Raw genomic sequence first — 15,220 nt, forward strand, 5'->3', positions numbered from 1 at the left:
GAAACACAATTTGATTTCGAAAGCACGGGCAACATCCGGGGTAACATCCAGGAACATACCTGCGTCTCATAGCGGGGCGCATGGTCGTCTTCGCTGGACGCGTAGCCCGAGGCCGGGCGCGGCGGCGGCATGGACATACTGAGCGTGCCGTACTGCTGCATCATTTGCTCTTTGTGCTTCTTATATCTGAGGAAATAAAAGAATAACATTAATGTCTTGGAAAATCAGGATGTATCATGCGACCATGTTTAAAGTCTAAACCAAAATTGTGCTTCGAATTTGACAAATGTTTTAGGTGGCATACGTTATGCGGGAGCGTTGGTTAAAGGCACAGACAAAACATCCTCCAGACTGAGCATAGTAGCTCTACCCCCTCTGCCACGCATACGGTAGTTTTACTCCATTTTCGAGTCGAAAGTGTCTTTGTGTGACGTCCGTGTCTTTGAACGGACCAATCACGGCAAGGGACCTCGCTCACCTCGTACCCCGCACCCCCGTATTTTTGGCAGCATCGGTTTCATGAAATAATTGCTCTAAACTCCGTCTAGAGGATTCCTAGTCTATGGTTAAAGGCGACGTTTGACTATCCGGTGACCTCAAAAATATGACGCAGTACAGGGCCAACTATTCCAGCTGTCAAACTGGTGGGCATGATTTTTTTCTTAGACTTGAGATTAATTAAATCTACTATCTATTACTCCCTTATAGTGAAAGCGCTAATAAATAATGAGGTGAAGTATGCAGTATGCGCTATGGGCGGCGCACGGCGCACGGCGCTCACCTATTCCACGAGGCGCAGATGTAGACGGTGGCGGCGGTGGCGGCGACGAGCACCAGCGCGGCGAGCGCGAGCAGCGCGGCGGGCAGCGCCGAGGCCAGCGGCGCCGCGGCCAGCTGCGGCCGGCGCGGCGGCGCCGCGGCCAGCAGCGGCGCGCGCACGCACGCCACCGCCGCCGACAGCCGCGCCGACACCGCCGAGCTCAGCCCGCCCTCTATCGCTCTGGGGAAATGTTTAGCGGTTATTTACATTGGTTACAATACTTCCCGCCTCCTCGCTTCGGGCGGACCGGCTTAAGACGTCATAATAGTAGTTTATGTGACTGCTACATGTGTGGGTTTATGAAACGAATGAAATGAGTTTCATAATAGTATCACACGAGTGTTTTAATGCCTAATTATGTACAGTTACATACACTGCTTTATCTACACACATATTATAAACTTTCTATGATACATTCACTAACCTCATATTACAGCCGACTTTGCTCTCTGGCGGAACTCGCGGATATGAGCTGGCGTCTCCGAAATATCTTTATCACACATTTTACACGAAACTTTTGTTATAGTTACTTTAAAAACCACAAAACAAATTATTTTTTACTTACAAACTAATTAAAAGATAAACTGTACGTCAAATGGCGGCAAATGAAAATTTTTTTCATGCACGTCACGCATCCGTAGTTTTTTTTTAATTCAGAGACAAACTAGAGTCGGGGTCGATTACCATATCGTCCGATACCAACTTACATGCGAGATTTGTCAATATTGTATCTGGGGGCACGGCCGTGCCCCCGCCAAGACGAGACAAAGGGCAAAAGGCAGTGCATATCTTTTCTCGGCACGTTTGGTCGTATTTTCGAACCCTCGTAGTTTCGGCTTGGATAATGCTAGAGAGCTGAATTTTTTTGTATACTATGTAGTTAGTGGACTTATCAAAAACACCAAGTTTTATTAGGCTACCTATTATACTTAAAAATCTATAGATATTTTAATTTTCACTGTCCGAACCACATGAAATTCGTGTCATAGAAAATACAGACTACTTCCTGAAGACCTAGAAGGCTGAAATTTGGCATGTAAAGATAGGTCTGTATGCTAACACATATGGTGATGAGAAATCTGTAACTTTCGCCCTGCAACCCCTTGAAATGGGGGTACCTCAAAATTGCTGTCAACCTGAAAACATTGGTTTCTGAAGTCCTAGAATCGTGAAATTTTGTGTGGTAGCAGTGATCGGAGTGCTAATAAAGAAACAACAATAAAAAAATCCAAAAAGTTTTCGAAGTGCAGACCAGCTTCACGTAAACCAGCCAATTAGCGCCCTCTATATTGACACTGTTCTTGTCGTAAACTTTTCGAAACCTTACTTACCTACAACTTCAAACACAAGGGAGGTTCTGTGAGCTGAAGAACTTCGCGAGTCGCGAACATAGCCTAAATAAGTGTATATTAAAATTGTTTTTTCGAACCTGAATAGCAGTTAAAGGAGATCGTCGATTTTGTTCGGCACTTGGGCCAAGAACAAAGTTGAGCGTTCTGGATTAAAACGAACGTTTTATTAATCGTCATAATCTCAAGATTACGAAAGTAAACACAGAATTACGAAATAAAACGGGAATGATGAGAAATCCTGCAGTGAAAACATGAATCTAGAAAGAAAAACTTTTGTACACCTATGTGTATACCATTCATACTATTCCGTAAATAAAGTGCGGTTTTTTTTTTAGAAAAAATTACAAAATCTGGCGTGTAAATATAACTGACATCTTATTCTCATATAATATGAAGCAATATTTTAATCTTGTTTGTAGTTCATTATTTCCGAATTCTGCGTAGGTGGCGCCACTACCACTATCTGTCACAATCTGGGGGTCTACCGCGAAACAAGAGATTCGAAATTTCGTTATCTAACCACTCTATCACTCTTGCATATTCGAGCGATAAAGAAGCAGATAACTCAATTTCGATTTTCGCATTTCCCGGTAGGCCCTTATTAACAAACTGCCTTAATGCATCAATGTCATATTTTATTGTCTGTGAAAACTTGCCAAAAAACAGTTTAAGGTACAGTATGTATAAGTTACTCCATGATTTTACTAGAGGCGGTAGTGCTGCACTCTGGCGGCATAATATTGCAGTAATATCCCCTATTGACCATTTGTAATACTTCTTTAAACAATAATAAGGTTTATTTCAGGTTGGCGTTGCTTGCAAATAGGTGATAGATTGATAAAAGATGGATGCGTTTCGTTGTATAAAAGGAGTAATATATATTATCATTATTCTGAATACATTTACATCTCTTTACTTTAAACCAAAATGCAAAGACAATTAAGTATTTTGCTAAACTACGTATGTTAGGTATTTTGATAGCCGTTTGTAATTTAAACGTAAATACAAAAATAAAAATAATAAATGATACTGTGATATTTTTAATAGTATCGAAACGCACGTATGTCAGCTATGAGGCTATGACCATAGACCTATATAATAGGGACAAGACATATTGTTCTATACGTACAATTGCTTATAGAAATAGCACCCATTTTGACGGCACACACATAAATATATATCTATCTCGTTTTTACTCAGCACTGTAACCCATAGCAAAAAAAGGTGACAGTATTTCAGTACGGACATAAAGTGTTCCATGAAAATACGTAAATACCTAATGCGGCCGAAAATCCGCCATGTTTAGTCACCCAAATGTCATTGTCTGTCAGTTCAGCAGGTACTTGTCCTGTCAAAAAGTCGTGGTGAAAATTAAAATTATTAATTATCTTTCAATATTTTGCTTGTGATTGAAAATAATTGAAGCCAAATGTGAATAATTACGTCGCGAATATGCCAGTGTGTAGTGTATTAGGGTGCGGCATAAGAAAACCACCAAATCAGCCATCTTTAACCATACACAGGTACGCTATAATTTACATGAAAAATATTGGTTATTGTTAATGTTCCTGGGAAATTTAAGGATGTTTCACATTATAAATAGCAAGGTTCTTCTGTGCAGTTATAGATCATGAAGTGATTGGATTTATTTAACTATATTTTTACGCTTAAATAATGTAAACATTTCAGCTAGGGTTGTACTTTATTTATCGACTTTGATATCGATATATTATGATTGCCTATTTATATTTTCTTATTTTATCATGCTACCCCGCTTCAAACCAACTAAATTATCTTAATTTAATAATTAAATCATTTTTATAGCTTACCAAGAAATGAACATAAAAAGAAAGAGCTGGAGATGGAGACCCTGACCGACTCTCGGGAGCACTCGGGTCCGTGGGGTCGTTACTCCACAAGCTGCCCTGCGGGCTTTTTTTATATCATTATTAAAGTTTTTTTATATAATTCGACATTAAGAGACCATATACATATAGTTGTAATTTATAAAATGGTTAATGTATTGTTATTATTTTTGCTTGTATGTAAATTCAATGTTGACGTATAAAAATGCCCTTGTGGCCTATTTGCTGAATAAATGTTGAAGAAGTTGAAGAGCGGAAGTCATTCCTTATTTTTGTAATAAAAAAATGTTCTGAAGGTGTTTTGTTTTTTTTTCACCCGTCGCTTAATAAGCTTGAATTTTGTATCGCTCTCTTCTATAACTTCAGGGTTAGAAACACAACAAAATTGATTGTAATAGAGAGGTAAAGTCCAAGAAAAACACGTACACTTATTCTGACATCCAAAACAGATGGCGCTGTACTGCGCCATGTGTTTTGCGGTCACTAAGTTGTCAAACGTCAACTTTTGAAAATCAGTGTTACCGCAAAAATCGCAATATGTATTGAGTAGTACAGCGTCATCTCGTTTACCTGTCAAATTTGAAGCACGAAATTGTCCTAGACTCCACACATCTTACTCAATCAAAGTATCTTTTCACATAACAATATACTAATAAAGAATTTTTATTTATTTACTTACTTCCTATTAAAATATAAACTGCACAAATAATACATACTTAGTATTTTAAATAAAATGAGCCGAGAACGTTAAAAAGGTATCGATGTATCGATAAAACCTAGTAACAGTAAAAATCTTCTGGGCAGCACTAAAACCGCCATGTTTAGTCCCAAGATGACGTCACAGTGGCACGCATTATTCGTTGACGTTTCACTTCCATAGGTTTCATGTTTCAGTGGCTATGACAGACAGTGGCAGTTAGTGTCAAACTAGAATACAGACTTGTCTACCCACCATAAAGCTTAGTGCAAAGAGAATATATAGCTCCTTAGTGATAAAACCTCACGGTTTGTGTGAATTTCAGGGTTATGTCAATGCTATTAAAGATGTTGACGACGCAAAGCTTTTGTTAATAAATATATTGATTACTTAACGGAAATAAATAATGTAATGTCTTTTTATTATGTATTTCTAATGCCCGTTTCATTTACACCCAAGATTATATATTTTTCCGTGATAAAATCCATATATACCTACTCGATGGTTTTTCCTACGGGCCCAAAATCGACGATCTCCTTTCTGCATTCGATGTAAGCATGTAGCTAGCTAGAACACATGTCTCAAAAAAGAAAAAATGTCTAATGATATTGAAACCGCTAATTCTTCAGGCGCTGATCGACAATGACTCCGTCATTTTGTAAATTTTCCAATAACTGAATAGGTATCTATTCAAAACATACAAGAACACAAAATACACAAAAAACGGTTGAGTAAGCTGAATCAGAGACCTTCGTTACGCTTGGGTCATTAAAAAAATCCCTATTATGTTTATAATGCTTTAAAATTTCTAGAAACTTACAATTTATAATACATAAAATTCCTGACTTATAATTTATAAAGGCCCTACATAGATGGCGCTAGCAATAGGTACCGTAGACCGGGGTGACTTTGGAAAATTTGGGGTTACTTTGATAGATTTAGAACTGCCATAGAATTACCATTAACATTATTTACTGAAAATGTTCCTGTAACTAGTTAGATTACTATATATTCATACTCACCTACTGTAAAAAAAATCTCGCATAAATATATATTATGGCTTAAAAACTAAAATTTGAAAGTCGCCCCTGCATTTGAAAGTCACCCCGGTCAATGGTACGTAACTTTTATAAAAACCTATTTTTTTTTAAATTACGCCTGTGTTTATATGACCTTGTATTATCGTAGTTTCTATAAACGAATATGTCATTTTCAGCCTATTTCTAGCTGGTATATCAACTCTTACAAAAATGAATGAAATCCCACCAAAAACATTTCATGTAAAGTGTTGCCAAGACTAGGCTCATAAAGCTTTTACACTAAAAAGATATCAGATCCCGTAGTAGGTACCAAGACTTTTACTCTGTCAGTCCTAACTTTATAAGCTCTAACTGTATAAAGCCAACATCTTGGTCAAACAGTACGGCTTGGCCGTTTCGTTGCAGTCAGATAAACACTCCCTCGAAGGGCCTTGTTGTGTAAAGTAGTAACAAAGGTTTTTCAAATTCTAAAAAGTGTCATAACGGGATTGTCCATATGACAGCAACGAAACGGCCAAGCCGTACTGTTTGACCAAGATGTTGGCTTTATACAGTTAGAGCTTATAAAGTTAGGACTGACAGAGTAAAAGTCTTGGTACCTACTACGGGATCTGATATCTTTTTAGTGTAAAAGCTTTATGAGTCTAGTCTTGGCAACACTTTACATGAAATGTTTTTGGTGGGATGCAATTGTCATTTGATTTCGAATAAAACGTCATCTCGACTGATATTAGAATTGGGGTCAAATCAAATTGCTTTTTTTCAGAGATGTTCGAAATTTTAATGCATTACCAAATCGATTTTGATATAGTAATGAAGCTATTACCACATTTTCACAGATAAGAAATTTGCTGTAACAAAACAGTTTATCGTAATGTGGGCCATTATTTACGGATTTTGAAGGCATCATAGACAGTTTATGATATGTGTGTAGATAAAGGAATTGACACATTTTAAATTCGGTTGTTTTTATTTTAAGTTAACGATCTGTCTTATTTTGAATGTATTAAATAGTAAATATGTACCTGTACAAATAAAAGATGCGAACTGATTACACTAACTAATACCTAGGTAACTAATATGGAGCGGCATTCAAACTTGATGAAAGAAATTCGATCTCGAGATCCAATCTTCTAAAAAAATATAGGTAATTCGAAACACCCCAATACAAAATGATGCGGAAATAAGACATTGTTAAACAAAAGGGGCTGAATCGTATGAGTGCCGTATGAACAGACACGATTTATTTGATAACCGTGAATTACGACATTGCTTGTAATAGGGGCTGGCTAGTTGTTTAAGTAGCATTTTATGTATTTTTAAAGGGTAAAATAAATAGTAGGTTTTACTAAAAATATATAATCTACATTCATCTTCCAGTTAGTTTTATGGATCGTAATCTATCAATGACCCATTTTACGTAGTGAAGGTTTATGACTTTCAATTCACTTGGCTTTAGTCGCCCAAGAAGTATAGCACATGCATTATCGGTGCCCCGGTCATCGTCATATAGCCAAAGGGGTGTCAAGCAGTGAAATTCCTCAACTGGACATACACTTTTACCTCACCTTTATCCTCCTGAGACCCAGAGGCAGTTGTTTTGATTTGGAAATTATAACTCTTAAGTTACTAAAGCTTCAGAGTATGTTGTGGAATATGTATAATAAATTTAACGAGGAATCTCAGGATTAAAGATCTTGCACTTACTTTGCAACAGGTTTGGATTCCCTCGCTAATATTTTGCCGGTGGTAGGGTCCAGCAGGTACAGCCATATGTCGGTGCCCCGGTCGTCACTCTCCAGCGTGCCGTTCTCGCCGATGTAGTGCCTGGCGGTGAGTTTCTCGAGTCCCGCAACGAGTCCACTTCGCTTCTCGACGGCGTCGAGCACGCTTCGAGAACGTCGTCGCAGCGCTTCGGAATCCAGTGACGATACTTCCAACACTATCTGGTTTTCTTTTTGAAGGAGGTTGATCTGAAAATGGCAATGTCTTAAGGTGTTCTTTCCATCACACATAAGTAGCATTACTCTGAAATGACTACTCATAGAATGAAATTAAATTACTTTTTTGAAATGTGTGTCTTGCATTTTTTGGGGCGGCGGGCACGGGTTGCAGAGAACCTTGGATAAATAACTATATTAACTCCTGTTTACTTACTCACGGAAAACACCATTGAAACACTCTTATTTCATTCGTATTGGTCACTTACCACAACAGAAGCCCTGGCAATGTTATAGTCCTGTGAATATTTAGGGTTGTCTCTTGCGGTCACACTAAATTTGAACGGCAATACATCTTGTGGCACGTTTTCGAAGGTCTTGGTGTTGCTGATGACCCCCGTGTCCGAGTCGAGACTGAAGTACTCCTCGGCCGCCTTTGTCCACGAGTTTTTTTGGTATTCTAGCTTCCCGAATGCCCCACTGTCAGAGTCTTTGGCCTAGAAAACCAAAATGTAGTACATTAGCAGATAATGTATTTTGAATGATACACATGTTTGTAAAAGATGCACATGTTAGCGAGCCAACAGAAATGAAATTATATTACAATTGACAGTTTATTGAAATAAAAGGAAAAACAATATAAAAAAATGGAAAGGAACAAAAGCCTTATTACTTCCTATTTAAAGTGTCTGGTCAGCTTCTTGTTTAGGTCTTACGTGATGTTAAAGCTAAAAAAAACCTGACTAACACAGAGCAAAAATTGCAGGTAGCTAACCTTAACTTGTACGACGACGGTATCCAAAGGCATATCCTTAGTGACTATAGCGTAGTATTTCCCCTTAGCCGCCGGTATAGTGGACTGGTCGGTGCCGACAAACACGGGCGAGTTGTCGTTCACGTCGGTGACGTGCACATTCACATTAGCCTTGCTGCTTTCTGGGTTGATGAGACCCTGTATCGACTCTAGCTGGATCTCGAGCGAGTATTCGTCGAGAGTTTCGTAGTCGAGGGAGCTGGTGTTCAAGTAGATAGCACAGTCGCGCTCTTCGGTCAGTTTTACGTAAAACACATCTGGAAAAAAGTGAAAAAATATTAGGGCACGTATTTCAATACAACTTAATAAAATAATAAGAAGAAGAAATAATAAAAAAGCATACTTATTTACTAACCTTTTTGTGATGTTTCAGTCAGTTTACATTTGAGCGGAGTGTCAGGCGAATGCTCTCTCTTGTTCAGGAGAGGCAAGATCCTAACTAGTGTGCCATTGGGGGAATTCTCCGCAACGTGCTCTGTGTAAAATGTATCAGCAAACCCGAGACCGACCTGCGACAAAATGTTTTCATTTGTTTCATAATTAACCCCTCGAGACCCTTACATGCAATGTCAGGTCAGCAGAAAAGTTTCTTCTAAGGGCTGATTTAGACGGCGCGCGAACTCGCATGCGATTTTAGTTACATTGCGGACTGTTGGTTACGTCCAATTCAACCGACCGATCAAAACCCGCAATGTAATGAAACTCGCATGCGAGTTCTCTCATCGTCCAAATGAGCCCTAAATCCCACGGCTGCGATATCACACACGAGATTTCATACAAAATCTATAAAAATGTTAAGCCATGAGACTTAAGGCCACTTGCGCCATTCACTAACCCGGGGTTAACCGGTTAAACCTGTGGTTACCATGGTTACCAGTACAATTTGACTCTGGGTTAACGGTTTATCCGGTTAACCCCAGGGTTAGTGGGATGGTGCAAGTGGGACTTAGAGAGATTAAGCTACTAAATACATGTGTTGAAATAACAAAAAAAGCAAAACAATGGTGAAACCTGTATCTGTCACCTAATATTAAATGGGCGTGCATCTAATAACAAAACAAAATAATAACGAGTATGTAATTTCACTTACGTCCGGAGGTACCGTAGCGGAATGGCTCACGTAAACTGTTAGACTACTGACGGAAGACAACATCGGTTCGCCTTGATCATACGCTTGGACATCAACCTAAAAAAAAAAACAAATTATTTCTTATACAATATAATATACAATCGTTTATTGCCGACTTATTCTTTCAACAACCTTTCAGAAGGATTCCGCTTTTGAGCGAGAGAGAATACATATAAAAACGATCAGGAATTGATCCTAAATTAGCTTGCAAAATTTGATCCCCTCAAACACATAGTAAGCAGGCAAGTTAAATAAAGGCTTGTAAAAATACTCACTGTGTATTCACTATCGGTTTCCTTTCTCAGGTCGTCGCGTACCCTCACGGCGCCTGTGTCGGGCTCCACGTGGAAATACTTCGATGCCTTTCCTCTGCCCACGAGCTTGTATCGTATCCTGCCAAGAAATTAATAATGTATAAAAAATTGCAACTTTGGATGTAGCACTAGATAGGTAGTTGTTGTAATAGAAGAACGTAGTAGAATAAGATCTCACCAAACTTTCGTCGACAAAATCATAAATAAATATTATTATAGGATATTCTAATCATACACCGCTTTTGGATTAATTGAATTATAAAAAATAACAGAATGGGCGTATTTGTAACTTTCGTAACCAACGTAATAGGAAAGCTTTGTCTTGCCTGTTGTTTGGAGCAGTCGCGTCTTCATCTATAGCTGTCACCGTTTCTACCAGGGTGCCGATGGTGGACGAGTCCTCTATTGTTACCGGCCGGACCACAGATGTGAAGATTGGCGAGTTGTCGTTTTTATCCTGAAACAAATATTGATGTCAGATTTATTGCCTTTGTTCTTTGAAGAATATAGAGTACACAGAAAGGGTTAATTTAATGTGAACTGTTTTTGGTGTTCAGGTTTGCTAAACTGCTCAATCGGGTTATATTGCCCAGTGCACTGCGATTACTACGCTTTTATGTTTGAGGGAAATCACCTGTTTATCTATTTCATCATTCCGTATGCTGTCATTCTCCTCAGCACGTATGATATGACCGTGTCTATAGTGGTGCCTGATATGATTTAGGCCGTTTTGGCGATAGAGGAAGAACACCCATCTGTCTCTATGTCTACAGTTCGTTTTTATTGGCATTAGAAATAAGGTAAACAATCTTGATGAGTCTTTTAATTGAGTGTTTTTCAATATAAGTTAGTGCAAATATGTAACAATTATGAATCTAATACGATCATTTATATTCTTCTGCTTTCATAAGTAATAGTTACTGATTTTTAAAAAGCGTTTTTCAATTAAAAGACATGCAAGATCGCTTACCTTCTTTCAAGTTCTTTCTAATGCTAAAAAAAACGAACTACATGTATCTATCTGTATTTAAATACGTAAAGATACAGAGTGTGTTACCGACGGTAACGTGGTCGTGAACCAACCTCGACTGCGACCTCGACGGTGGCAGTGGCGCCCGGCCGCACGCCGTCGTTCTCCTCGGTGCCGACGAGCAGCTCGTGCCGCGCGGCCGCCTCGCGGTCCAGCGGCCGCAGCGTGCGGATCACTCCGCTCTTGCGGTCGATGGAGAACATCTCGGTGTCGCCGCGCACTATCGTGTACGTGATCTCGGGCGTCGTGTCGGGGTCCTCCGCCTGTAATGTTGGCAGTTTTGCTAAATAATTGGCCAAGTGCGAGTCGGACTCGCGTTCCGAGTGATGCGTAGGTCACATTTTTTTAAAGTTATATTTGTGTTTCCCTCCAGAGTATTTACCAAGTTTGTGTTAGGTATTTGGCAATAGAGTATTTTAATTTATTTCGATATTTTCATTTAGAGATAAAAATAAAACGAATAAAAAACACATTAATCTGATGTTAGCGGACTTTATCTCACGAACGATTGCAATTTTCACGGTGTTATTCCATAAAATACACCTCTTCAAAATATTATTGTGAATATGGTAACTGCAACCCGTTATAGCAACGTATGATAAAAACAAAATTAAATAAATAAAATGGACCTTCATACAATAAACGTGATTCTTGACGTACTATCTGTAGCTAGTGAAAAGGTCGAAAATGTATGTACAAGACGACAAATTGATTGAAATGAATGGTAACTGACCTGCACTTTGACGACGGCGTAGTTCGGCGCGTTCTCGGGCACTTGCACCTTGTAGAGCGGCTGCGGGAACACGGGCGCCTCGTCGGGCGCGTCCAGCACGGCCACCGTCACCGACGCCGTGCCCAGACGCCGGTCCAGCGCGCCGTCCGTCGCCGTCACCACGAACGAGTACTCCTGCCCAACACAATAGGGTGGATCAGGGGTCGGCTAACCGCGGCTCGCAAGCCAACAACAATTGACAATTGTCAGCCATAAAATTAACCGTTGAGAATTCTTACACCACTGAAAAAAATATTCAGGTACGGCTTCTTGAGCTTCCTAAAATTGGTGATTTCTAGTGCAGTTGGGTCTTCTTTTCAAAAGTTTGCCAACCCCTGGGCTAGATGGCAAGTTTTCATTGATGGTATCAGTCGGTTTGTTTTGAGAATCAAATTACTATACAGGGTGTAACAAAAATGGTGCGAATCCGATCAAGGGCATATTCGGTATCGTGTTCGGTACCATCTTCTTCAACTATCAAACTTGGAAGCACAATTTTTTCTTTGGTTGGTATTCCATCTGTCCAATTTCTTGGTCCAATGTGCATTGCGTCTCACTCTCTCACTAAGCAAAATGTGAGACGCAAATACACATTGGACAAAGAAATACTATAAATAGACTAAGTCCTCTCCAGTGTAAACCTACCTTAGTCTTTTCATAGTCCAGTTCGGTCTTAGTGCTGATCATTCCCGTGCCGTTGTCGATATTGAAGGGCAAGTGTGGCGGCAGGTTGTAGCTGACCATGGCATTGACGCCCTCATCCCTGTCCGTTGCGTGAACGTAACCCACAAATTCGCCTGCTAAACCTGTAATAAGGATAAACACGGTGACTTTAAAGTTGAATCAGAATGTGTCGCTTAACTTCAAACTCGGGTAAGTCCAACAACCCTCTCAGCAAACATCTACTTACCCTATTACCTTTTCTTAATACCAAAATCATAATCTGACTGATGGATTTACCCGAGTTCGAAGTTAAGCGACTCAAATCAGCGTGTTAAACATAAATCTGACACTTATACCTCGCTGAAGGTCTTGGGACCTACACTTTTCTTAATTTGGAATTATTTCTCCTATTAGGATTGAAAGAGCTCGCGATTCTGAGTAGAAATAACATACTCGTAAAATCACCAAATATGAAAAAAAATATGTAGTGTAGCTACTGTTTTATTCATTTGTTTTTACTCGGACCGCAAAGGAAGTATAGACAACTATTTAAGAAAAAACATTATCAACGATGTTTTTTCTTAATTGTCTATACTTTTTTCATAAACATTTTGTACACAACAGAATTTCACCTTACCTTCTTTGACCTGGAAATTATAGGAGTCCTCATCAAACTCCGGATTGTTGTCGTTGATATCGGTCACCTTGATGTTGACTGTGGCGGTGCTGGACAACTTGCCAGGGTCTTCTGCTTTTATCATCTGGAACGGAGCAATTTCAAAACGTTACATTATTTTTTAAGATTATATATTAGCTTCACGCCACCTCGACGAGATGGTATGGCGCGAATTAAGGTTTGTTGGCGTTCCATCATCATAGTTTTAAGAGCGAAGCTTTTGTCCGTGAATCGGATTTCTAGTATAGTATTCTTGAGAAGTATTTTCTTTTGCTTGATGACATAAATATATATGATTGAGGCGCAGAAGTCGTAAGCTATCTATCTATTGGAAGATTATATCGATTAGAAGTTCTAAGCATTAAAACGTTTTGGACAAAGGAGTAGTTTTCACATAGGTAACTATTTACTCGATAGTGCTGCTGCCCGACTACCGACGAGATAGTGCCTAGCAATTGACTGACTCTCATAGATATATTACTTGTTTATCGCTGACTATTCACATTCGGCATTTTACCAGAAGAAATAAACTCTGAAGAAAAAGAAAATAACGCTCGCGAATAAGCTCATGATAACCCGCTATCATTAATCGTCAATGGTAGAACAGCTATCGGAGGGGATCTGAGGGACTACCGAGAACACCGAAGTTCGTAAATTACGAGGATTCTCTTTTTCTCCAATGAATGCGTAATTAGAGTGACAGAGAAATATGCTCGCAATTCGCGAACTACTAGCCCTCTGATGTAATTCACATACCAGTTGATACCGCGTGAGAACTTCTCTGTCGAGCCTCCTGATGACGGTGATGATGCCTGTCGTGGAGCCGATAGCGAATTGTCTCAAGTCGTTCCCTGACATTATGGAGTAAGTCACCGGCTCGTTTTCTGGATCCTTAGCCTGAAATTAGAAAAATCACTTCAGTAGTTTGTGTACAAAATTAAAAAGAAACAGATAGGCAATTGTCCATTCTCACACATAACGTCGATATTTCTACCAGCATATATTTTCAAAGGTTACTACTTACTTTTTTTTTTTTTTGATAATTCAGTGAACATTTAATATAGTTCTCGTCCTAGTTGCGTAGGGTCATTAAACTATAAAAGGTGGTCGACAAAACAAAAGGAAATATGTACCTACATATTTAATTTAAAACGTAGTTATAGTCTGGCCAACCATTTCCGTCGCTAAATATGGCAAAAAATAGGTATGGGCGCGTAGGTTCGCATCGAGAATTTTTAAATTAGCGTGTTATTATAAAGGTCGGTTGCACCAAACCGTTAAAGCGTTCGCAAAATTTTATTGTATGGGAAGTTTCATACTTCACTGTTGATTGACGTCAATCAGTACGTTAAATGTGGTCGGTGCAACTGGCCCTAAGGGACGGAAACGGTCGGGTAGATAACTCACAGTGACGGTGAGCACGGTGGAGTTGATGGCGGCGCCCTCGGAGACGGGCGCCTGGTAGTCGCGCGCGGAGAACACGGGCGGCCGCGTGTTGGGGCCCGGCGCCACCGCCAGCTCCACGATGCCCTGCGAGCTCCGGCCCGGCGCGTCCGTGGCTCGCACTGTCACGCTGTACTGCTCGCCCGCTTGTAGGTGCCCGGTGCTTGCTGCAATATATCATAACTCACAGTGACGGTGAGCACGGTGGAGTTGATGGCGGCGCCCTCGGAGACGGGCGCCTGGTAGTCGCGCGCGGAGAACACGGGCGGCCGCGTGTTGGGGCCCGGCGCCACCGCCAGCTCCACGATGCCCTGCGAGCTCCGGCCCGGCGCGTCCGTGGCTCGCACTGTCACGCTGTACTGCTCGCCCGCTTGTAGGTGCCCGGTGCTTGCTGCAATATATCATAACTCACAGTGACGGTGAGCACGGTGGAGTTGATGGCGGCGCCCTCGGAGACGGGCGCCTGGTAGTCGCGCGCGGAGAACACGGGCGGCCGCGTGTTGGGGCCCGGCGCCACCGCCAGCTCCACGATGCCCTGCGAGCTCCGGCCCGGCGCGTCCGTGGCTCGCACTGTCACGCTGTACTGCTCGCCCGCTTGTAGGTGCCCGGTGCTTGCTGCAATATATCATAACTCACAGTGACGGTGAGCACGGTGGAGTTGATGG

The 15,220-nt window shown here is 40.6% G+C and overlaps 1 protein-coding gene and 1 long non-coding RNA gene across 2 annotated transcripts in view; both read right to left on the reverse strand.

The window, feature by feature from the left end:
• LOC134805539 (uncharacterized) overlaps positions 1 to 15,220 on the reverse strand; it is a 624,519-nt gene that overhangs the window by 498,240 nt on the left and 111,059 nt on the right. The window lies entirely within an intron of this gene.
• The window catches only part of LOC134805461 (cadherin-99C), a 146,945-nt gene that overhangs the window by 1,582 nt on the left and 130,143 nt on the right, over positions 1 to 15,220 (reverse strand). Inside the window, exons 16-29 of the mRNA XM_063778765.1 lie at positions 13,869 to 14,009; positions 13,074 to 13,197; positions 12,419 to 12,579; positions 11,735 to 11,908; positions 11,055 to 11,264; positions 10,298 to 10,428; positions 9,933 to 10,050; positions 9,619 to 9,714; positions 8,884 to 9,037; positions 8,490 to 8,785; positions 7,984 to 8,211; positions 7,482 to 7,747; positions 782 to 1,000; positions 60 to 186 (exon numbers count right to left, since the gene is read on the reverse strand). Of these exons, the coding sequence (XP_063634835.1) occupies positions 60 to 186; positions 782 to 1,000; positions 7,482 to 7,747; positions 7,984 to 8,211; positions 8,490 to 8,785; positions 8,884 to 9,037; positions 9,619 to 9,714; positions 9,933 to 10,050; positions 10,298 to 10,428; positions 11,055 to 11,264; positions 11,735 to 11,908; positions 12,419 to 12,579; positions 13,074 to 13,197; positions 13,869 to 14,009 (2,445 nt within the window). The remainder of the gene's footprint in view (positions 1 to 59; positions 187 to 781; positions 1,001 to 7,481; positions 7,748 to 7,983; positions 8,212 to 8,489; positions 8,786 to 8,883; positions 9,038 to 9,618; positions 9,715 to 9,932; positions 10,051 to 10,297; positions 10,429 to 11,054; positions 11,265 to 11,734; positions 11,909 to 12,418; positions 12,580 to 13,073; positions 13,198 to 13,868; positions 14,010 to 15,220) is intronic.

The sequence above is a fragment of the Cydia splendana genome, chromosome 2 (genome assembly GCF_910591565.1).
Source record: "Cydia splendana chromosome 2, ilCydSple1.2, whole genome shotgun sequence".
Lineage (NCBI taxonomy): Eukaryota > Metazoa > Arthropoda > Insecta > Lepidoptera > Tortricidae > Cydia > Cydia splendana.